At 53.4% G+C, this 23,446-nt stretch overlaps 2 protein-coding genes across 4 annotated transcripts in view; one reads left to right on the top strand and one right to left on the bottom strand.

Annotated features, from left to right (window-relative positions):
• Positions 1 to 13,511, top strand: part of SMARCB1 (SWI/SNF related BAF chromatin remodeling complex subunit B1) — a 32,643-nt gene extending 19,132 nt beyond the window's left edge. For both annotated transcript variants that reach the window (XM_090290947.1, XM_090290946.1), the window contains exons 7-9: positions 5,277 to 5,467; positions 12,597 to 12,728; positions 13,186 to 13,511. In XM_090290947.1, the coding sequence (XP_090147073.1) occupies positions 5,277 to 5,467; positions 12,597 to 12,728; positions 13,186 to 13,225 (363 nt within the window). In that variant the 3' untranslated portion in view covers positions 13,226 to 13,511. The remainder of the gene's footprint in view (positions 1 to 5,276; positions 5,468 to 12,596; positions 12,729 to 13,185) is intronic.
• Positions 13,512 to 15,791: 2,280 nt separating this feature from the next.
• On the bottom strand, positions 15,792 to 18,078 carry DERL3 (derlin 3). Of its 2 annotated transcripts, none has more exons than XM_090292196.1 (7): positions 17,947 to 18,078; positions 17,768 to 17,830; positions 17,620 to 17,693; positions 17,412 to 17,505; positions 16,723 to 16,918; positions 16,118 to 16,208; positions 15,792 to 16,016 (listed from the first exon to the last, which is right to left on the bottom strand). In XM_090292196.1, the coding sequence occupies exons 1-7, from the start codon at positions 18,037 to 18,039 to the stop codon at positions 15,935 to 15,937; spliced, it is 693 nt and encodes a 230-aa protein (XP_090148322.1). In that variant the 5' UTR covers positions 18,040 to 18,078; the 3' UTR covers positions 15,792 to 15,934. The 2 variants fall into 2 exon arrangements, with proteins under 2 accessions (XP_090148322.1, XP_090148321.1); XM_090292195.1 differs by having other exon boundaries at positions 17,768 to 17,833; positions 17,947 to 18,077.
• Positions 18,079 to 23,446: the final 5,368 nt, after the last annotated feature.

Here is a 23,446-nt window from a genome sequence, read left to right as displayed (position 1 = left end):
TTTTTTCATTTGTTGCCTATGCCTTTGGTGTTATATCCAAGATCCAATCATTGCCAAATCCAATGTTGTAAAGCTTTTCATCTATGTTTTTTCTAAGATTTTTATAGTTTTAACTCTTACATTTATGTCTTTCATCCATTTTGAGTTAATTTTTTATATGGTGTTAGGTAAGGGTCCAACTTCATTCTTTTGCCTGTGGATATTCCTGTTTTCTCAGCATCATTTGTTGAAAAGACTGTCTTTTCTCCCATTCAGTGGTCTTGGTGCCCTTGTTGAAAATCATTTGACCATGTATGCAAGGGTTTTATTTGTGGGCTCTATTCCTTTGGTTATATGGTTTGGCTCAGTGGATTGAGCGTCAGCCTGCGAGCTAAGTGTCGCTGGTTTGATCTTCCAGTCAGGGCACATCAGAGAAGGAAAACTCTGACTCCAAAAAACCTCCGCTGCCTTGCGGCATACCTCTTCAGGGGAAAGGCTAAGGGAGTAAACCCCGACAGAAAATCCGGAGCCGGAGTCCCTAAGGCGGTTTGACGTTGTAGTCAACACCAGCAACTCCTGCGGCGCACCTGAAGCCAAGCTGTATTGACTCCGTCTTTCCCTTGGACCCTTCAGCTGCGAAGAGAGGGGGGGTCTGCTGCATGGGCAACAGCAGACCCTCCATATCACCCTGCCCAGGCTCTGTAGCTTCAGCTTCACTGGAGAGGACACTCCAGCGTCATCACAAGATGTCGATTCAACACGGGAGGAGACAGATACCGTGTCACTCCCAAGTCGAACTGCACAACCATTCTCGGCGGTGCAGATAGACTCTTAAGAAGCTACACCATCGTCTCTCGAGACGGACGGCTGCCGATCGATCGATTATATGCCTGTCTCTATGTCAGTACCACAGTTTTGATTACTGTAGCTTTGCAGTAAGTTTTGAAATCAGGAAGTGTGATTGTTGTTCTTTTTCAAGATGGTTTTGGCTGGTCAGGGTTCCTTAGATTTCGTATGAATTTTAGGATGGATTTTATTTTTCTGTTTCTGAAAAAAAAAATTGTTGGGATGTCTTTTCATTTATTTATCTCTTCTTTAATTACTTTTGGCATTGTTTTGTAGTTTTCGTTGTACAAGTCTTTCACTTCCTTAAGGTAATTTCTGAGTATTTTGTTCTTTTTGATGCTGTTGTAAATGTAATTGTTTTCTTAATTTTCTTTTCAGATTTTTTCATTGTTAGTGTATCAAAATATAGCTGGTTTTTCTGTTGTGAGTTTTTTTCTACTTTGCTGAATTTATTAGTTCTAAAAGTCTTTAAATATAATCTAGATTTTCTCCATATAAGATCATATCATCTGTAAACAGAAATATCTTCTTTTACAATTTGGGTGCCTTTTATTTATTTTTCTTGTTTAATTGCTTTGTCTAGAAATTGTAAGAGCAAGTTTATTGTCTACTTCCTGATCTTAGAGGAAAAGCTCTTAATCTCTCACTATTGAGCTTGATATTCACTGTGGGTTTTTTCATATATGGATTTTATTATGTTGAAGTAGTTTCCTTCTATTTCTAATTTGTTGAGTGTTTTTATTATGAAAGGGTGTTGAATTTTGCCAAATGCCTTTTCTGCATCAGTTGAGATGATCATGTGACTTTTGTTCTTCATCACAATGTGGTGTGTTCTTATTGATTAGTTTTCATTGGAACCATTCTTGCACTACAGGGAATAAATCCCACTTAGTGGTGGTGTGTAATACTTTTAATATACTGCTTAATTCAGTTTGTTAGTATTTTTTGAGGATTATTGCATCAGTGTTCTTAAGGAGTATCAGTCTACGATAGTTTTCCTTTGCAGTGTGTGGCTTTGGTATTAAGGCGATGAATTATGAAGTGTTGCCCACTCTTCACTTTTTTGGCAGAATTTGAGAAGGATTTGTAGTAGTTTTTGTTTAAGTGTTTGGTAGAATTCCCCAGTGAAGCCATTAAGTCCAGGGCTTTTCTTTGTCAGGAGAGTTTTGATTACTGATTCAGTCTCCTTACTAGCTAATTACTTTTGAGAAAAATATGAATTTGTTGTCCTTAGCCTGTTTCATTTTGCATTATGGCCAACTAACAGAAAAGGCACAACTGAGAAAAGGGGGACATCATGGGCAAGAAATGGGGGAGTGTTGGGTATCGTAGTGGGAGCCTCACCCATGTCCCTGTGCACAGACTTATTACCTCTGGAGCATGGCCCTGAGGACTGTGCTCTGTGCTCCATCTTTGCTCTCTAACTTGAGTGAGGACATGACCTGATGGAGTTAGCTATACCCAACCACATGGTTCCAGGTGGCCAGGGTCAGCTCCACACAGGGTCCGCATGAGTCTGACCAGCTGGCTTCCTTGATATTTTTCCCGAAATTGAGCGCCCTTTTTTTTTTTTTTGGTTGTTGTTATCTTGATGGAGGCTTTCAGGCAGCCATATAGAAAGTTGTCAGGCAGTTCAACTTCTGCCTGGGGTTGCCACCTGCTCCCCTGACCAGAGGCTTTCTTGGTGACTGGACAGTTGTCAGCCACAGGACCCCTTCATGTCCTCCAGCCCACTATAATCCCTACTCCTGGGATGATATTTGCTGATGGGCTCTTGGCAGACTGCCCCTATGTTGGGTTTCCTGCCTGGCTTGGTGGTGTAAGGGTTTGTCTGCTCTGGGGTCAGACACAGCTGGCCCTGGGAAGCCCCACTGCTGTGGAACAGTGCTGTGTTTATCAGGCACTGTGACCTAGGTGACAGTGTCCTATCTTGTAGGTGAGGAAACTGAAGGTCACACCCAAGGTTTCCCATGTGTTGCTGGGACTTCAAAAGATCTGGGTGCTTGTTCCTGTGAGGTAGTTCTTTGTCTGGTTCCTGGGACACAATGGAAGACAGGAATCTTTGGATACCTGACAGGTACCTGAGGAGTGTCTCTCCTCATAAAACAGTGCCTTAGCTTGGAGCAGCCACTTACAGATGTTCTCAGTGATACTGGGACGGAAGCCCAGGCTTGGCTGCCTTAACCAGGGCACCTGGGCTGGGCCGGCTCTGCTCAGTTCCAGAAGCCTGGGAGGCTTGGTGCTGCCGAGAGTCAGACCATCAGACTTTGTTCAGTTGGCTGGGCCCTTTCTGGGGAGTGAGTGAAAAGGTTTATGGGATGATACAGGTCGAGGTTAGGGAGACAATGAGAACCTGGTATCAGTGCTGTGTGCTTGTTCGGCAGTCCTGGCTCTGTGTTGTATCTCTGAGCTCCCTCGTCTAGCCACCCCTCACCAATCCCACTATCCCACTGCTGCCACCACCAGACACTTCCTCCAGTAGAGGTTTCAGTGGCAGCCAGTGTCTTGCCTCTGCTCAGAACACTTCTCAAGCTCCGCAGATCCCTCTGTGGAAGCCTCAGGCCTTGCTCTGCTGGGGACCCTTTTTCCCAGGGAGCTGCAAGCCTTCTCTCTTAGCTCATTCAGTCCTTCCTAAAATGTCACCTCTTCCAGGAAGCCTTTCTGGGCCTCCTGCATAATATGGCTGACTCTGTACCTTCTACCCATGCTCTCTTTTTCCTCCTTAGCACTTAGCACCATTCAATATACATTCATGTATTTATTTTATGTCTGTCTCTCCCCCTGCTGGATGTCAACCCATGAAGTCAGCTTTTTGTCTGTTTTACCCACCATGGCATCCCCTGAGCCTCTCCTTGGTTGGCATGCAATCCATATTATTTAATAATTGAAAGCATTAATGACAGATCGGTGGGGGGCAGACCATCCAGGCCACATGGCACTGCCTGGTTGCAGAGAGGACTTATGGTGTCGCACCCAGGGCAAGGCTTGCTGGGTGTGCACCGCTGCCCTGGCTGGTCCTATTTGGTTCTGTTTGGTCCTCTGAGGTTCTGTTTGGAGCATTTCTGTGGGCTGCTTACTGCTTCTCATTTTTCCCTGTCCAGTGTGCCAGTGCGGTTCACCAGGCATTCGGATCCTGTTAGGGAAAGAGGCAGCTCTTTTGGTTCTATTCTGTAAAATCATGGTGGTCGCCCAGCAGGTGGAAGGAACTGGGGCTGAGCTGCAGTGAGTGGAATGTGACGCATAGGACTCAGCGTCTGGGTCCTGCGTTTCTCAAGGAAGAGAGAAGTCCCTGTGCGGGCTGGGCCCTGAGCAGTGGCCAGTTCACTGCCTGCCCTGATCCTTGCCTTAAAAGCCGAGTTGAGCCGTGACTGGTGTGGCTCAGAGGATTGGGCATTGCCCCACAGACCAAAAGCTTGCTGGTTCGATTCCTGGTCAGGGCATATGCTTGAGTTGTGGGCCAGGTCCCCAGTTGGGGGTGTTCAAGAAGAAACCAATGGATTTTTCTCTAGTACATTGATATTTCTCCCTCCCTTTCCGTCTCTAAAAATAAATAAATAAAATCTAAAGATAAAAATAAAAAAGCCGAGTTGATCACTCGAGGACAATGGGGTGAATGGGCAGATATACCATGGCCTGCTCACCTGGTAGAGTACTAGACAGAAGGGAGAGATGGTCCCTGACTCACACAGCCGTGAAAAAAGTCTTGTGGACACGATGCTCAGTGAGCAAAACCTGGCGCCAGAGAGTGCTTCCTGAGTAATTCAGTGGTTCCCAGTTTCAGAGTAGGCACAATTGTGTGTGGTGAAGAGCCGGGGTGGTAGTCCTCTGGGGCAGGCATAGGTGGGGTGCTCTTGGGATACAGGCTGCAGGCTGCATGTCAGCAGGGGCTGCTGAGAATATGGTGGAATAGTTGGCTGTGGGCCTCTGCTCCCCTCCCAGGCTTTGCCTGTGCTTTGCGAGCTGGTATAGGTACAGTTTGCCTCTGTGAGCACACTTAATAAGATGATTTCCAAGCGGGGCTCTATAAAGAGACAGAGTAAGGGGGTAGATGAGGGCTCAGGGACAGTGTCTGATGAGTGACAGTTGAGCTGAGCCCTGACTGACGGGTGTAGCCATGTCAAAATCAAGACCAGCAGGAACAAAAGGGAAGCCGGGGAATAGGAATAAGGGTGTGGTGGGACTCAGTGCCTTAGGGCCACTTCAAGGTCTTCCCTCAGGCGTGAATGTGCTGGGCCTTTGTGGCCACCCTAGTTGGTTTGTGGGCTTAGCCCCATTTTTGTGGTTGGGGAGCTGCAGCTGAAAGGACAAGGGCCACACCTTGTTCTCAGTAAGTTGAGGGCAGGGTCCAGCCTGGCCTGGTGGCTCCATAGTGAGCTGTCCCACCTTCTCACAGCCCCTATGTTGGGCAGGTTCTGACTGCTCTAATTTGGGTACTTTGGTTCTGGCCCCAGCTGAATATCCATGTGGGGAACATCTCCTTGGTGGACCAGTTCGAATGGGACATGTCAGAGAAGGAGAACTCTCCTGAGAAGTTCGCCCTGAAGCTGTGTTCGGAGCTCGGGCTAGGCGGGGAGTTTGTCACCACCATCGCCTACAGCATTCGGGGACAGCTGAGCTGGCATCAGAAGACCTATGCCTTCAGGTAGGATCATGGATGAGTCCCTCTCTCATTCCTCTTTAAACTTGTATTTGGGGAAGACTTCTCCCTGTGTGTGGTGATGTCTCTGGGATTTTCTGGAGCTTTGCAGTATAGTCTGGACTCGGGCGGCCTCACTCCTGCTGCCTCATGTGTCCCAGAAGCCGGGCTCCCCACCCCCATTGTGGTAGGGGTGGATCTAAGGAGATGAGATATCTCTCCCCTTTGTCTTCTACCCACCCTGCACTGCCCTGGGCCTTATCGGCTGACAGCAGGCCCCCGCAGCCTTCACACCTCTTTGTTCCCCTCTCTACACTCTTGCCCACACTGTCCCTGTCAGGGGTGCACACCCCAGGGCTCTTCAAAAAAGGACTACTCCATTGCACCCTCCCCAGCTCATGCAGGGACTCCACCAGCAGTTGCTCTTACTGTCACATCTCGCCATCAGTCAGAGGCCCGTTGGTGAGCATGCATGCCGGCCGGACCCTTTACTGGATGCTGCGGAAGATAAAGAGCCAAATACAGGCTGCCTGTGCAGGTGGAAGTGTAGACACAACATTCTGGTCCAGTGTCCTGTGAGCTGGGGTGGGGGATGGGCCAGAGGACTGGGGCTCTTTGAGAGACAGACATGGCCTTCCTGTTGGTGTCGGCCTCACAGCGTGAAGCACGGGCCTGGCAGGAGGTAGGACTTGGTGAGCATTAACTGAGTAATGGCTCGCCTTCCTGAGGACTGTTCCGTCATACCGACCCTGACCCCCATCTCCTCTCTCATGTTTGGATGGTGTGTATGTGTGGGAGGGGTGTGTGCTAAGTATCCCTGCGTCAAAACAGGATGTTAGGATTTATTCTGCTCATGAAACTGTCATCATCCACATGTGGTGGTCATTACTTAGGGACTGAAGCTTAAAATGCTGCATGAGGATCTTTTTGCATAGACATAACCATTAATGGGGCTCATGAGTATGTTTGTGTCTCAGCTGATTCTCCCAGAATTCCCACGAGGCAGCTTTCTTATGACTTCCTGTAAATCTGAGCAAGAAAGGAGAAATGATTGTATACCCACAGGGCTTGAGGTTACAGGCCTGGGAGACCGCCGAGTACCATGGGGGTCTGTGCTCCCAGCATTCAGGCGCAGATGGGACATCCGTCACCTCCAACAAGGTGGTCCTGCTTCATAAATAGGGGTCCAGGCCCAGAGAGGAGAGGGGAGGTGGTATCTGGCCCATGGCTCCTGCTTTCTGTGTGAGGCCTGCTTGAGGTGTGTCAGTGTGTGTCTATTCACTCTGCACTGGAGCCAAAGCCAGTGAGCCTGAGACCAGTCTGGGGTAGCCTTGCTTCCCAGAGCTGACCCTGAGGTCCTGGGAGGCGGTGACATTGTGTAGATCTTGAGGGTGACATTGACACCGAACCTCGTCCCCAGGTGCTGATTGAGTTGGAACCTACATGCTGACCGGCCAGTGCGGGGTTGGGGTGTCATGCTGCTCTCAGCAGCAAGACCCTGAGGGTGTGGACACATGTGACACCATCACCCCTGCTCTGACCTCTGGGTGACCCAAGCCATCACCTAAAGTCTTTGTCAAGCCTCAGGATGTCGGCAGTGTGCCAAGTAGCTCCAGAGCAGGTGTCCCTTGGGAGCTGCTGGTGGTGACAAGTCAGGACTTAGAGACAGATCCCTCCCTTATCTCAGCAGCCAGTTAATGAGTTCCAGCTGTGGACAGGCAGTGTCACAGACCTCCGTATCACCTCGGTCTCTAGTGCTGAGTGTGCAGGTTTCATATCCTTGGGGACCACAGGGAACACATCCCTTCTGCAGCAGCCTGGGCCAGCCAAGCAGGAGTGGTATAGCCTGCCTGGGGATCTGAGAGGCATCCCAAGCAAGTGCCTTTGACATCAAGAGGACTGCTTGTGTTTTTCCAGCTGACCGGGCCTTGTGAGTTTTCCATGCTGGGCCCAGCCTGTTGTGCGTGCTTTGTCTGGTCTGGGCAGGCGGATGCTTTGGAGAGAGCTGTCAAGGACAGTAAGGGGCACCTTCGATCAGGGCCGGCTTGTCACAGGCTTCATTGCCCAGGGGACAAAACTGCAGTGAGCCAGGGGAGTCCCATCCACCCCTCCAGACTGAGCCTAGTGCCTCGCTGTGGTGCCCTTCTCAGCAATGGCATTGATTCATGTCCATGGTGGAGCAGGGCAAATGCCTGCAGTCAGGGGGGCCAGGGCAGAGGACAGGCTGCTTCCCTTCAGCAAGTGGGATGAGAAGGCCCAATGTGGGTGAGCATGAAGGGGGCCAGGGCACATGGGTGTGTGGCAGAGGGGTTGGGGCCCCAAGCTCCTAGAGGGCAGAGCTGAACCAGAGTGATGTTCTGGAGCCAGCACAATGGGGACAAAGAGACAGTGAGTAACAGGAGAGAGGCAGGGCTCCTTCTGGGAAGCGGGCTGGGCTGAGCAGAGCATGTGAGGGTGTCACATATTCACGGAGACAGTAAACCACCACCTCTGAGGAGAGTTGCATCCAGCAGAGTTAGCAGCACCTCCTGCAGGCCAGCCCTGTGCCCCAGGCTGGGGACACAGAGAAGAAACAGTGCCCTAACAGAGACTGTTTGTATGGTCACTGAAGGTACCAGAGGCTGCACGCACAGGGAGGTGGTTGGTGGGGGTGTGGAACTTGGAGTAAAGTGGCCAGGGTAGAGTGCTGGCCAGGGGGAAGTCAGGACAGGCAAAGTTGTAGGACCTGGCAGCTGGGCCTGATAGGGGACAGAGAGGCAGTGGTACTGGAACAGTGCCAGGGTTGGAGACACATGAGTCACTTAGGACTGGTTGACCATGAGCCACTGGGGTTACTCCTAGAGCTCTGTCCACTTGCCCTGGCAGTGGGGTTTGCGTGTTGGTTTGTTTTGCAATGGCTTCTTGAGGTATAATTCACATACCATACAATTTGCCTGCCTGGGGGATACAATTCAGATTCAGTGGGTTTTAGTATGTTTGCAGAGTGTGTGACCATCACAGTTTTCAAACATTTTTCATCCTCACCCCCCCACCACCACACACACGTCTCCTGGCCCTGGGTAACCAGTAATCTACTTTTTGTCTATAGATATGCCTGTTTCGGACACTTAATATAAACAGAATCATACAGTATACGATAGTCCCCCCTCATTCACGGGGATATGTTCCAAGATTCCCAGTGTTTGCCTGAAACCACAGATGGCGCTGAACCCTATGTATGCTGTGCTTTTTCCTGCACACACACCTTTTCACTAAAAGGAAGCACTTCCAGCCTCTCTTTGGCATATCCAAACTGCCAGCATCGCTCCTCCTGCACTTTGGGGCCATTGTTAAGTAAAATAAGGGTAACTTGAACATGAGCACAGTGATACCACGGAAGTTGATTAAATCACCAAGATGGCTCTTACATGACTAACAGGCTGGTAGCATATGTTTATAACAGTGTGGAGATGCTGGGCAAAGGGACGATTCACATTCTAGACAGGACAGAGAGGGATGGTGTGAGATTTCATCATGCTACTCAGAATGGCATGCAGTTTAAAACTTCTGAATTGTTATTTCCAGAATTTCCACTTAATATTTTCAGACCCTGGTTGACTGGGTAACAAACTATGACAGTAAAACCATGAATAAAGGGGGACTGCTGTCTGTTCTTTTGTGGCTGGCTTCTTAGCATAATGTTTCAAGGTTAGTCCATATGGTAGCCTATATCAGAATTTAGTCCTTTTTGTGGCTGAATAATATTTCATTGTAGTGATACACCACATTTTCTTTATCCATTCATCAGTTGATGGGTATTTGGGCTATTTCTACTTTTTGGCTGTGGTCATTCACATACAAGTTTGTGCTTGAATACCTACTTTCCATTCTCTTGGGTATGTAATGCAGGCATGGGATTACTGGATTATTTGGTAACTATGTTTAGCATTTTGAGGAACTGCCAGACTGCTTTCCAAAGTAGCCCCGCTCTTTTCCTTTCCCACCAGTGGTATGAGGGTCCCAGTTTCTCCACATTCTCACCAATGCTTATCTAACTTTTTGATTCTAGTCATCCTAATGAGTGGGCGTGAAATGGCATCTCACTGTGGTTTTTTATTTTTTTATTTTTTAGAGAGAGGGAAAGGTTTGGAGAAAGAGGGAGAGAAACATCCATGTGTGAGAGATACATTGATCAGTTCCCTCTCATTGCCTCTTGCACGCCCCCAACTGGGGATCTGGCCTGCAACCTAGGCATGTGTCCTGATTAGGAATCAAGCCAGCCATCTTTTGGTTCACAACCTAGTACTCAGTCCACTGAGCCACACCAACCAGGGCTCATCGTGATTTTGATTTGCATTGCCTTAATGACAAATGATAGTGAGCATCTTTTCATGTGCTATTGGCCATTTGTGTATCTTCTTTGGAAAAATGGCTCTTCCAGTCCTTTGATGGTTAATTTTTTTTTAATAATTGAGTTTTAAGAGCTCTTTATATAGCCTAGATACAAGTCCCTTATCAGATACATGATTTACAAATATTTTCTCCCATTTTGTGGGTTGTCTTTTCACTTGTGATAGTGAAGTACAAAAGTTTTAATTTTGATATAGTGCAGTTTATTTTCCCTTTTGTTGCTTGTGCTTTTAGTGTCACATGTAAGAAACCATTGCCTAATCCAAGGTCTTGTTGTCCCAGCACCATTTGTTGGAAAGACTGCTCTTTCCTGATTGAGTAGACGTGGCATCTTTGTCCAAAGTCAGTTGATCTTTTTTTCCCCTAAGTCAGTTGATCTTGAACAGAAAGCTTACATCCAGCTTTGCCTCCTCCCCCTCCCAGTTGAATGGCTGTGGGCAGGTTGTTTCTTTCTCAGTCTCTGCTCTCTCATTTATACAGTGGGCACAGAAATGCTTTTCAGCTGGTCTGTGTGTCACGTGAGATCCCACTGAAAATTAACCTGAAGCTACTTTATAAACATGCTGCCTCAGACACAGCCTTCCCTGCCTGGGCTCTGGGTCTCCGCCTGGACACTGTGGGGTGTTAGGGTCCGTGAGGCCTATGAATCATAATCCCCTTGGAGGGGTAGGAGGCAGGGTGGGTCTGTGCCTGTGTGTCCTCCCTCAAACCGGAGTCAGGCCTGCTGGCTCCAGGCCCCATTCTTGTTTTGAGCAGTTCTTATTTTAGAATAAACCCACTGGAGTGGAATCTTCCCAGAGCCAATGGGAATAAACAAAGGGGCCTCCAGGATCCACTCACCAGCTCTTGTTTAAATTAAAAGGAAAACATGTTTTCTTCCCTTTGGTGTGGGCTTGGCGCCTTTCATGTCTGCCCTCCTGAGGAAGGCGGTTGGTAGCCTGCGAGGTGAGGAATGATGTTTGGGTCTGTGGCTGGCTGGAGAACAGCTGTCAGTGGTGCTTTGGAGAGTTTGCCCCCAGGGTACCGGCACTGCTCAGTCACTGGCTTCTGAGTCACCGGCTCAAACTCAGCCTTCTAGGTCTTGTGGGTGTGGACCCCATGGGCCAAGATTCAGCAGCAAAAGGAGATCCCCACTTCCACAAGGGAGTCATGGTTGGTGCTGGGCTGTGGTGCCAGCCTCAGCCTGCACCCTGAGCTGTCATGTGTGCTCGTGGTGACTGAGACCCCAGGCCAGGAGAGCAGCACAGGGAGGCCGGAACAGACCTGTGGCTGCCCCACATTGGCTGGTGCCCTGAGAGCAGTCAGACCTGGGCAGCCGTGACCTTGGGCACAGGCTTAGGGGATGCTCCTATTTAAGAAGGCCCCTGGTCCGTAGGAAGCGCCCCCAGGGGATGTATGCTAGCTGCTTTAATAAGTGTAATCCTTGGAAGATCCCTCAGGCCAATAAAATCTTTCCTGTTTTGCAGAAGGTGTCAAAACCAAGGCCGCCCCACTAGGGGCCTCTTCTGCTTTATTCTGTCAACATCCACCAGGCACCTCCCTTGAGCCTTGCCTGCCCTCACCCTTTCTAGAGCCAGTAGTGCTTTGCAGAGCTCTAGGCTTTGGGGGGCAGCCTCCTGATAGGCTGTGGTGGAGCAGGTCAGGCCTCTGGTGGGACTGAGCCTCAGGAGAAAGGCGCGCAGCCACCCAGCTGGAGGAGGGGGGCTGGGGAGGTTGGAATGGTGATAAGGGGAAGGGGTAGGGCCTTGCTCTGAGGCTTGTCTGCCAGGTCAGGGGTGTGGGCTTTCACCCTGAAGGTGGGAGGCACACAGGCCCTCCTGGCAGTTGTGGCCTCCCTGCCTCTTCAGGTTCCTGTCTCACAGACTTGGAAACCAAGGACCAGAGAGGTGGCAGTTCAGCTTTGTCCTCCAGCCCACCCCCCACCTCCCCCCAACCCTGTGCCTTCATAGCCTTTGTCCAGGCTGAACTCCCGCTGCTCCGCTGTGTCTACTTGGAAAGAGGATGTGCAGGTGGCCTTTGGGGTGAGGGGCCCCAGGGTAGAGTGGTCAGGGGATGGGGGTTCGGGGCCCAACTCTCTTCCCTAATCAAATAGTTCACCCTCTCTGGAGCTTATTTCAGGGCCTGTGAAGTGGGCTGAGGGGCAAGTATATAGAACATTCAGGAGCAGGCTGGCCCAGGGGACCCTCAGTGACAGGGAGTCCAGGACTCTTGGGTGGCCCCCTCCTTTTGCTCTTTCACCCTCCATCTCTCCCTGATTGGTGGGTCCTGCCTCTGGACACTGAGCAGCGCAGACCACCCTCCCTTTCCCCCCAGCCCCAGTGGTAACATGTGGCTCAGCCACACTGTTCTGTCAAAGGAACTACCTCCACAGCAAACAGCCCTCATCAGTCTCCCAGATCCAGACACTGAGACGGCAGCAAAGGACCTGTTGTTTTCAAGAGAAGCCTGGTGTCATGGGGGCAGCACTGTTTTGGCCAGGGGAGGTCCTGGCATCTTTGCCTTCAGGCTTGGGTGACAGGAGGATCCCTACCTGCCCCTATCAGGAGTTGCTCTAAGGAGCTGAGCATGGAAATGAGCCCAGCTGGGAGGAGGTGGAGGAGGAAGCAGGAAAGGCCTAGGCCTTACCACTGTGCCCTGGCTCCAATGTTCCCTCTGTTGGCAGGCAAGAGGTAGATAGTGGTTTTGGGGGCCTTTCCAGCTGCTGTTCTGTGAACTAGTACTTTCTTCTCTCCTCTCACCATCCCAGTGAGAACCCCCTGCCCACAGTGGAGATTGCCATCCGGAACACAGGAGATGCTGACCAGTGGTGCCCGCTGCTGGAGACCCTGACTGATGCTGAGATGGAAAAGAAGATCCGTGACCAGGACAGGAACACAAGGTACCCCCACCTCAGCCCCAGCACGCCTGCAGCTGGCTCTGCCCACAGGCACTGTCTTCCCGGCAGGTGCAGAACCATCACCTTTCTGCAGTGACCCAGTTTCTTTCTGGGAGGGGAACTATGTGCTCCAGGGTGGTGGGTCCCAGTGTAAACCCTAGGATACAGATTTCAAACCTTGTAGGAATTAAAAGTAAGCCCTTAGATTGGGTCTGACCACAGCTCAGACCCAGGTTTCCAGACCCCTGAAGAGGTGGGCAGGGCCTGAGCAGGCAGGTGAGAGGACAGCTTCGGGGCCCCAGGGGCAGAGGTGCAGGCCAGGGGAAGGGAGGCGCCGGGAATCCCACTTGCCTTGTCTCGTCTGTCTCCGCTCCCCTGACTGCCCTAGAGAGCCCTGGGGATGGCAGGTGCCCGAGGCTTGGGAGCTGGCCCTGGGTCACCACCTTCTCTCCTCCCACAGGCGTATGAGGCGTCTCGCCAACACTGCCCCAGCCTGGTAACCAGCCCATCAGTGCTTGGTTCCCATGGAGCGTTCAGAATACCGGGCTGCCTCTCCATCTTCTGGCAAAGAGGGAGGCAAGGGGCAGTCCACGGCTGTCCTGAGCAGCACGCCACGGAGGCCTTTCAGGTTACCCGCCCCCGGGCACACTTCCCATTTGCTGAGCCCTAGTCCCCACCGCCCTAGTCTCTGGTCAAGAAGAGGCTTCATTTTGGGTTGTGTTTTGTTTTTGTATAGGAGCCCCAGGCAGGGCTAGTAACACTTTTTAAATAAAAGCCAACAAGTCATGTTTTGTTTCTTCAAAGTGGTAGCATAAAAATAAGAATGGAGGTGAGCAGGGAGCAGGTCCTGTTGGGGTGGTGTGGCCGAGGCTGGTAGGCCAGGCCGCTCACCCTGCTCTGCCTCTGACCCCCAGGAGGGTGTTGACAGGACTCCAGAACTTCACTCTCAGCCCCCCAGCCCTTATAAGACCTGAGTCAGAGTGGAATCCCTGCTTTTTGTTGGGCCCTCCCATCCCCCCACAGCCCCCCCCCCACCCCCTGTACTTGGGTGGTTTTGTAGAGTAGGAGCAATGATAGGTGTGGTCATGAGGCTTAGCGGGCAGGGGGACCCACTTGCCTTTCAATGAGCCCCACCCCTTTTCTTGGTTTTGTGGAACAACCCACGGCTCTCCTGCCACCCCTGCATTCTGCTGGGTCAGTGTGATAGGCTGTCCAGGCCAGGAGCATTGCTTCTCTGGAGTCCCTTGCAGAGGCCCACCCTGTTAAGCTGACGCTGCTGGGGCATCACCAGCCGGGGTGCCTGTGCCTGACTATACCAGCTCCAATAGGTGTGCAGCACTTTAGCCACACCTCCCAGTAGTGCACATGTAGCAGGTGGACTGGGGCAGCTCCACCCCTGCTAGCATGTGGCTGAGGCCAGCTCCTCCCACCGAGGCTGGTTGTGAGAAAGAATGCCCATAGAGCAGCGCGCCTGGCCTGGTGCCACCTGTGGGGTGGGGTCAAGCATGGAGGAGGCACAGCCCTGGGCCTCTTCCCAGCTCTGCCGTCAGTGAGCTTGTCATCTCCTCTGCAGCTTCACCTCATCTGTTAGTGTGGAGATGTTCCCACTCTACAGAAGGAACGTGTGTGGGTCTAAGTCAAGCACTGCTGGTGAACCGGGCACACAGCTGCACTTACTGAAGATAATGGACCCAGACCCCCCAGCACTTGGCTGGTGCCACCTTCAGTTGCTGGCAGGTCCTTCTTCAGCCAGGGCAGGGATGAAAGACAGGACTACTCTGCTCCCTGGGGGTGTGACAGGAGCCCCATGGCACCTGGTTCCTAGCCCAGGTAGGGATTGGGGTTCTCCATTGCCAGGATGTAGGGTGAGATCGGCCTTACCATCTAGGCTGGGGAGGGGAGTCCTGTGAGCATGTTCTGGGACGTGACAGCTCCCAGGAGATTTACACTCAGGCTCCTACCCTCATCCAGGAGTGGAACTTGGTGGAGCAAGGTGCCAGTTGGACTTTATTAGAAAGCCCTGACAAAGAAGATTCTAGACTCAAGCTCAGTTAGCCTCGTAAACCAGTGGGCTCCATTAGCAAGGTATTGGCTTGGTCTTTGGGGCAGGAGACATCCCAGGGGCTCCATAACTGACGGGATGGAACAAATTAGCCCACCTGCCTGGGAGAGGCCTGGGGAAGGGCCAGCACCCCAGGTCCAGGTCTGAGCCCACACTGCCGCAGGGCCAGCTGCTGCTCCAGAATGTTTCCCTACAAAATTAAGGTGTACTGTACAGCAAATATTTTTGTCATTCATGAACATGACAAGCCTTGTGCTGTTGATCACCTTGGAATAAACTGTAATGCAGACTGGTCTAAGGCAACAAGGAAAGCTGGCCAGGTCATCTGATGCCCACTTTACAGAGGAAAAGTGAGCTGTGGGGTCGGATAAGGCTCCTCTGGTCCTCAGCTAAAAAAGGCAGGGATGGGATTTCCCAGAGTTCTCAGCCTCAGCCGGTGCAGGACTCTGCTAAGGCAAAAACTTCTCAAGGGTTTGGAGTCACAGAAAGAACAGAGGACCCAGTCCTGGCTCTCCCCTGCACCTGAACCCTTGGGGCAAAGGTCCACTTGTTGGTTGTTGGTGAGGGATGGGAGGGGCTGAGTGAGGCATCAGCCTGAGGGCACCACAGGCAGGAGTGTTCCCTCCAAGCCCCACAAAGACCAGGTTTGGCACAACCAGGGACAGCCTGGTATTGGTCCCTGCTACCAAGATCTGGCCAACCCCCCTCTGGCAGAGAGCAGATGCCCAACACAGGTGGGATTTGTCCAAGTGTCCATTGAGGCCCTGGAGAGGCTGGGATGAGAACATGTGTCTGCCATCTGTGACCTCAAAGCTCTGCCTGGCAACTATGGGCAGGTTCTTGACCCTTTCTGGACTTCCCATCCTACCACGTACGGTTGGTCTGAGGGCAGTCCAGGGCAGAGGGCAGGCAGGGCAGACCAGGCTTAGTGGCCCTTGGTTAGGACCAGCAGCACCTGCCCAGCATGGAAGGGTGTGGCCAAGTGAGGCAAGGGGAGCCATTGCTGTGGGTAAAGAGGCTTCAAGTTACTGTTTATTTGGGCGGCTGGCCTGCAGGAAAGGCTGCTGTGCTGCCAGTCAGAGTTAGGGGTGGGATGGAGGCTACAGATGTTGGGGAAACAGGCCCCTAGGGCTGGCCCTGGCCAGGGTCACTGCTGCAGGGGTCCTGGCTGTTCCTCAGGGAGGGGCAGGTAATTGGGGTCCTCTTCTGGGGCATCCAGTAGCAGCTTCCTGTGGGGAAGGGCCTGAGCTGAGCTGAGGCCAGCAGAGGTCCCCCAGGGAGTCGAGAGCTGAGGGAGAGCAGGGGCAGGGTTGCCATCTCCATTACTCACATGAAGCCGGGGGTCAGCAGCAGCCTCTTGCCTCCAGGCTGGTTGGGAAAGACATCTTCCAAGAAGTAGTAGATGTGCCCGACAGCAATCCCTATGGGAGAGCCGAGCCGCGGACTGCCAAGGCCACCCTCCTCCCTCCATGGTCCGGAGCCCGGGGCCAGCACAGCCTGCTCTGAGCCTCCATGTACAGTCCTGAAGGCCTAGCAAGGCCCAGAGAAACCTCAGGCCTCAGAGTGTGAGTGCCCGGTGTCCTGCACAGACTGCCAGCCCATACGGGGCTGGGGTTGGCCCTGAAGGAGTCTTACAGGACTCAGGGCTGGGGAGGGGAGGGTCTGAGAACATCAGCAGAGTGGGAGCCATGGCTGGAATGCTGACCTACCCCTCCCCACCCTAATCAGGACTCAAAAGAGCATCAGCAGGTGAGGCCTGGAGATGTGAAGCCTATAGGCCTGCTGGCTTGAACAAGGAGCTATAAGAACAGACATGCAGGGGCTGGGCTGGGTGGGGGTGGGGGCACACAAATGAGAGATCAGGTATAGGTGAGGGGGGGCTCTGGCAGAGCAGCTAGCTTGGCATGGGCTGGCTGACTGGACAGGTAGGCTCACCCAGCAGGTCAACGAGGATCGAGTTGCCCAGCAGCAGTGAGAAGCCCATGAGTGCCCAGGGCAGGAATGGCGCCTGGAAGGTGAGGAGGCCGAAGAAGTTGACCCTCACCTGAGGGCTGTGTCGGCTCCATACATACACCAGCATGGCTGTGAGGGCCTGGCCCAGGAAGAACAGGCTGCCCAGAAACCCCAGCAGCTGGGCCAGAGTCAAGGTACTAGGAGGCCCCCCACTGGTGGGAGGCCTCCGCCCCTGCCCAGGGCCCCCCTGACTTGCCAGATCCCTGCAGTCCTGGTTCCCCTACCCTCCTCAAGGTGTGCCCTTCCCAATCTAAGGCCATAATGTGGCCTTGAAACCCCATGTGATCTGCCCTGATTCTTCACCTCACCCCAGCCTCCCACCATTGCCCATCCTTGTCCCAGTTTCTCCTGCTGCTGGCATTTAGAGCTCAGCCCTGAAGCACCCCACGTGCTTCTCCCTCACATCATCCTGTTTGTTTGTTTGTTTTGTACAACCCTGAAAATCTAACTCTGGTGCCTGAGGCTGAACACACAATGCACGTTCAGTACACCCTAAGCTAGAGTGAATCACTGTCCCTCTCTGGCCTGGGCACTTATGTCATGGCCTCGGACCAACTCAGGTTGGATGCAGAAATGGCCCAGCCTAAGGTTCCAGAACCTGAGAAGGATACAATCATAAGGACACCCCCAAAGAGAAACATGAAGACAAAGTCGGCCTTGCGGCCTCGGAAGGAACCCTCCTCCAGCATGCGGCAGTAGCGGAACCTGTGGAGTCCGTATAGGAAGTGCCACCTGGCAGGGCCTCAGTTTCCCAGTCTCAGCCGTCTTAGCCCGGCGGGCCCGCCCACTCCCCGCCTAGGACCGTGCAGCACAGGATACACGAAGAGCATGTTGAAGAAGAAGCTGAATCCCAGGGGCCCGAAGAAGAGGAAGTTGGTGAGAAGCCTCCAGACCTGAGAGGGGCAGGCAGTCAGGTGCGGGGCAAACGGAGGCTGGGTCGGCAGGTGCAAGGGCGGGGTGACCTCACCTGGAACCTCCGGAACACGAGGTGCGGGTTGAAGTAGAGCTGGAAGGGGCTAAGGAGCTCCAGCTGCTGCAGAGCCAGGGGAGCGTCAGGTGCTGTCCCTGGGATCCAACCGTAACCATAGTGATCCCCCCTCCCTGGGCTGTAACCTTGGTGACGCCCCACCCACCGAGTAAGCTCACCACAGCTGCAGTGGTGAGGACACAGGCCGTGGTGTAAGCCCGCGTCACTGCCGGCACCTGCAGAAACTCGGCCGCCAGCCCCTGCCACGCCATTGAACCTTCTTAAGCACGCGTGGCCCGAACCCCAGCGAGCTCTTTAACCCGCCTCCAAGCCCCGCCTTCCCACCTTCGGCCAATCCGCGTGGGAACCGCTTTGTGCCCGGGCAGGGAGAGGGTCCTGAAACCAGGTAACCAATAGGAGGAGGAAGTGGGGAGGTGGGGGCGGGACGGGAATGTGGGCGGGTCGAGCCTTGGGGCCAATGAGCAGGCTCCACAGTTGAGCACGTGGCGGTTGTTGTGATGATAGTGGTGGCGGCGCGGGAGAACATGGAGCCAATGAGGAACTGGTCGCTTCGCGGCAAGCCAAGGGGAGGGCCAATAGCGAGGACCCACGGTGGGCCACTTTGGGGGCGGGGCTAAGGTTACTAGTTCATGGAGAAAAGACCAGATCCAGGCTGGGACATGGGGTGTGGGTAGGGCGGGGCCGGACTCAGAGTTTGGCTGTGCAGCTCTTTGCGCCCACTTTAGGCTGGCCGGCGACCTGGGACAATCCTGCTTACCTCTGAGAACCAGAGACAGCGCCACCTCACCCACAGCAAGGGAGGGCTCAGAAGCATGTCCAAATCCCCCCACACGTCCAGGGCCCGGCTAGAATACGTTAGCTCCTGTGGGGAAGTCTTCCTGGGGGGCCCGCCAGAGGAGGGGCCAGGCTGGGGTCTTGCAGACTCCCTGGAATGCGAGGGTGCAGAGATGGGCTGGAGCAGGTGGACAGGCTGGAGGGGGCCTCACATTACTTTGGTGGGAAAGAGAAACTCCATTTATTCATTCTACGAAAGCCAACTGTTTATTGACCACCAACTGTGTGTTCAGCACTGTTCTGGATGTTGTATATACAGCAGCCAACAAGACTATCCCTTATGGTGTTACTGAGATGAGCAGTCATTAGTCTTGTGCTAACATGAGAGCTAGTGTTCACAGGACAGTGCGCTGACAGAAGTAACAGCTAAATGGGGGGTGGAGAGTCAGGTAGTGCACCCCATGCTAGGATGGGGTTGGGAAGCCTCAGTGAAGAGGTGCTGCTTGATTGTCACTTTTAAAAGATTCCTGTGGCTGTTGTGAGGACTGCCAGGGGAATCAGTGAGCAGGAGGCTGCAAGGAACATGCAGAATAGGTTCTGGAGGTTAAGGAGGGGTGGGATGTGGATTTGCAGGCAGACCGGACAGAGCTGTGAGAGCGACATCAAGGGTGATTTCGAGGCCTGAACCACAGAGTGGATGGAAAGCGGTGACCTTTTTCAAGGCAGAGCATGCTTAAGAAAAATGGGGCCCCCTACCTGACCCTCCACCCTTGACTTAGCATGTAAATGGAGAGTCCTGTTCTGGCCTCAATGAGTTTGTGTGACATCCGCCTGGAAGAATCCAAGTGTGGTGCTGGGGAAGAGGTCAGGCTAGTGATCTAAATGTGGTTATCATTAATCAATAGATCAAGGGCATATGTAGTTCTGGGCCTGTATGAGATGTCCAAGGGGCAAGGCTAGATTAAGAAGAGGCCAGGCCTGGGCAGCTTGCCTTTCATTGGTTAGAGAGAGAGGCAGATCCAGCTGTGGAGGCCAGGGGAGGCTGGGGGTGCAGGAGTTGAGCCAGGGAGGGGCTTCAGGAGTAAAGCAGTGAGATATCCCCACAGCCTGGGGAAGGACTGTGGGATGCAGACATGCCAAGGTTCCTGGCGGATAGGATAATAGCAGGCATGAGGGAGAGGAAGGTGGCCAGACCAATGTGCCTTTATGAACGTGGGGAGCTCAGCTTAGATTTAAGTGTGGAAGATGAGGGATGCTCTGGACAGGGCCCCGAGGTCCCTGAGGAGACTAGAATGGGGGAGAACCAGCCACGAAAGATATCTCAGGTGGATCCCAAGAGAAGGAGGGACCCATGAGGGCACCAAAAAGGGTCCCCTGGGGACTGGCTCAAAGAGCCCCTCACTCTGGAGGAGAGGGGAGGGGAGGGAGAGTGGGAGCACTGAAGGGAGCTATGCCTTTAGTCCAGCAGTGGAGAGAAATCTGGCCTGGTACAGCAGGAATGGAACCAAGATGTTGAGGGGCTGGATGATGGGAGCAGGCTGAGGGAGCCCCCCTCAGCCAGCCTCCATTTTCCAGTGAAGCAGGCCAAGGTCATGTTTGAGGTGGGCTGGACAGGGTAGATGCCATCAAGGTGAAGGCATGGCAGCAGGGCGGGGATCCAGGGCCTCAGACGCCAGGGCGGGCACCTGCCTGTCATGAAGGAGCCAGAGAGGAAGGTCGGGTTTCTTGTCTGCATGGGGAAGGGGAGGTATTCCTGCCTCCAGGCACTTAGCAGGCGCTGGCTGGCCCTCCACTCAGGGTCAGGCTGGGGCTAACAGGAGGGGCTGTCATTGTCAACAGGGGCGTCTGTCTCCCCTTAGACTGGGCCGATAAGGCAGGCGCCCAGTTTGAGGGTGGAGGAGCACATTCCTGGGAGGCTGGGAGCCCAGGGTGGGGGCAGCCAGCTGGGCCAGACATCTAGGGAGCAATAGCGGGCTTTCACTGCAGATTCTCCCCTCTCAGAGCTTCGGGCTATCCTCAGATGGGGAAACTGAGGCCCAGTAGGAGGCAGAGCAGGGCCTGTGGTCCAGTCCAGGCTTTTCTTGTCCAGTCTTCAGGCCCAAGACAGGCAACTCTGGAGACACCAGGTCTACTTCTCCGACCCTCTAGTGCCTCACACAGTTATTCATGGAGAGAAGCCCTGGGTACTGCACATTCCCAGGAGCCTAGATACGAAGGCAGGCAGTGTGCTGGATGCTAACATCTTTTTAGTTGTCTGTCCTAAGCCCTGCCAGCTGGGTCCCCCTTCTCTCTCCTCTGCCGAGGGCTGTGGCAGGAAGAAGGACTATGTTTCTTTGCCAAGGTGACAATGGGCCCCGCTCCCAAGCTGCCTCTCTGGCCTTGTGAACCTGCCTGCTGCTGCAGAGCAAGGAGGCCCAGGATCCCCAGGTCTGGAGACACCCAGGGGACTCTTAAATTCCCTGTGCAGGTTTTCTCAGTGCTTACAGGCAGGACAGCACCCCCTGAGTGCCCACCAAGCCTACCTTCCTCCTTACTGGCCTCACACACTAGGAGAGGGCCTCGTACACTAGGAGTGACCCTCACCAGCTGGTGACTATCCAGAAACCTGGGGCCACGCCTGCGCTCCCCCCCACAGCCCCACATCAAAGCTGATGTTCCATGGAACTCTCCAGTCCTTTCCCTCCCCTCCAAACACCTCACGATGACCACCACCTCTTGTACAGACCTCAGCCTCTCACTTCTGGGACTGCCCCAGACCTCTGGCTCATTCGTTCACTCATTTTTCTCCCTAACAGCCTAGAGTTTTTGTTAAAAGAGGAGAGCAAGGAAGGGTGGTGGAAATGTCCTCTACTCCAGGAAGCCCTTTCTGAAGGGATCAGAGTTCACATATCTTCTGTTAGGTCCCTACGCGTTTCATTTATTCAGTCATTCATTCATTTTTATTTTAGAGAGAGAGGAAGGGAGAAAGAGGGAAGGGGAGGGGGAGGGAGAGAGAGAGAAACTTAGATTTGTTGTTCCACTTATTTATGCATTCTTGTATGTGCCCTGACTGGAGATCGAACCCACAACCTTGGTGTATTGGGTGATGCTCTAATCAACTGAGCTACCCAGCAAGAGCTACTTAATTTTTAAATGTGTTTTATGCCAAAGGCAACACCTGCCTGTGGTAACAAACCAGAAGAATCAAAAACAGGGTGTTTTTGTGTGCATGCTAGAGGTAGCTGCATTTTCCTTTTGACAACACAGGGTACCCCTTGCTGGCCCTGAGCATCCCCCATCCAGGGCCTTTCCTCAGGGCTGTGAGCTCTGTACCTACTTCCTTCCAGCACATGGACCCCCAGAACCATGGTGGATGAGCCTCCAGGGCAGCTTCAGCCAGCCCCTCCCAGAAGCAGCTGTGTCCCCGTTGGCCCTTCCTGTCCAGGCCATGGGGTATTTATAGCACCGAATCCGGAACCTACTCCGCAGCAGCTGCTCCTGGCCAGAGTACAAGAATAACAAATTGTCCAGGTGGGCTGTGTCAGGCCTGGGCAGCAGAGTGAGCGACTGGGGCCTGGCCCTCTGAGCCTGGCAGCAGAAACTGGACTTGGCAGGAAATAGTGGGTCTCTGGGTGGGATGGGCAGGGAGGAAGCAGAGGCTGAGTAGGCATTAGCCAGACCCAATAGGGGAATAGCCTGTGCAAAGGTCCTGAGGTGGCATGGAGGGGCAGGGCAGGCAGGGGTGAAGCTGGAGAGGGCTGGGGCCAGGCCAGACAGGGCCATGTAGGCTGTGATCTCTGTCCCAAGGGCAGTGAGGAGCCACAGGAGAGTTTTCAGCATGGTGGTGAGGTTAGTATCAGATGGCGGCTCTTCGGAAGATGAAGGAGACGAGTATAAGCACTGGTCAGGGTGGAGGAGGATGGCAGTGGCCGGCAGTGGCAGGCCTGTGATAGAGAGGGAGTAAATGGGTCAAGGAGGTGGAAGCCACAGACCTTAGCTCTGTGCACAGGGCTGAGACTTTGGAGAGGGCCAGGTTTGAGAGGGAGACAACCCATGGTTTGAGACTGGTTGAGTTTGGGGTGCTCTGGGGACATGACTGCCTCCCTGGCCACCCAGCCCAGTTCTCCCAGCTCCTTGCCCCCTGTGGCTCTTGTCATGCCCGCAGAAGCTCTGTGCCATATTTTCTCTATCCCTGGCATCTGCTGCAGTGCTGGGCACAAGCAGGCCTCAGACCTGGACTCCAGGGCTGGATCTGCTGCCTTAGGCTGGTGGTGAGCCCTGGCCATTGCCCTCCTCCTGGGCTCCAGTGTCCCAGTCTGTTAAATGGGCCAGTTGGGAAAGCCCATCTGTAGACTTGCCCCTAGCTTGAAGGTTGTACTATAGCCTACGGTGGGGATTCAAGATTTCTGGGCAGGGGTCCTTTCCTGACAGTTGTGACTGGCCTCCCCCACCAAGACCAGTCCCTGCTGTGAATGACTGAATGTCTATGAGTGAAAATGAGCTAAGGAGGGACTTTCTCCCAAGCCTGTGTCCTCATTTGCCTCCTCCTGATCCTGAGCTCTCAGGTGCCTGTGGCCAGGAACATCCACAGAAGCCTGAAGGGCATGTGAGGGGGCGATCAGGACCCCAGTCCTGCAGGAGCTTTCTCTGGCCAGGGAGACTCAGACTCTCACACTAAGTGGGGAGGGGAGCTTGACCACTGAGCGGTTGGTCCAAGGACAAAGAACCACAGGCCCTCCAGGGGGCTGCCAGGCAGGAGCGCTCTTGACAAAAATAGTACTGGAATGGAAAGAGGAGAGGGCATGCTAGGCAGGGAGAATGACTTGAGTAAAGGTGTGGAGGCAGGAATGAATTCTTGTCTCAGGGTGAGGAAGGACCACTGTGGTGTCAGGGTGCTCAGAGCCA

Source organism: Furipterus horrens, unplaced genomic scaffold (assembly GCF_987537825.1).
Source record: "Furipterus horrens unplaced genomic scaffold, mFurHor1.1.pri manual_scaffold_11, whole genome shotgun sequence".
Classification (NCBI taxonomy): domain Eukaryota; kingdom Metazoa; phylum Chordata; class Mammalia; order Chiroptera; family Furipteridae; genus Furipterus; species Furipterus horrens.
Note: the sequence above shows the minus strand (reverse complement) of the source record. Positions and strands in the feature narration are given on the sequence as shown.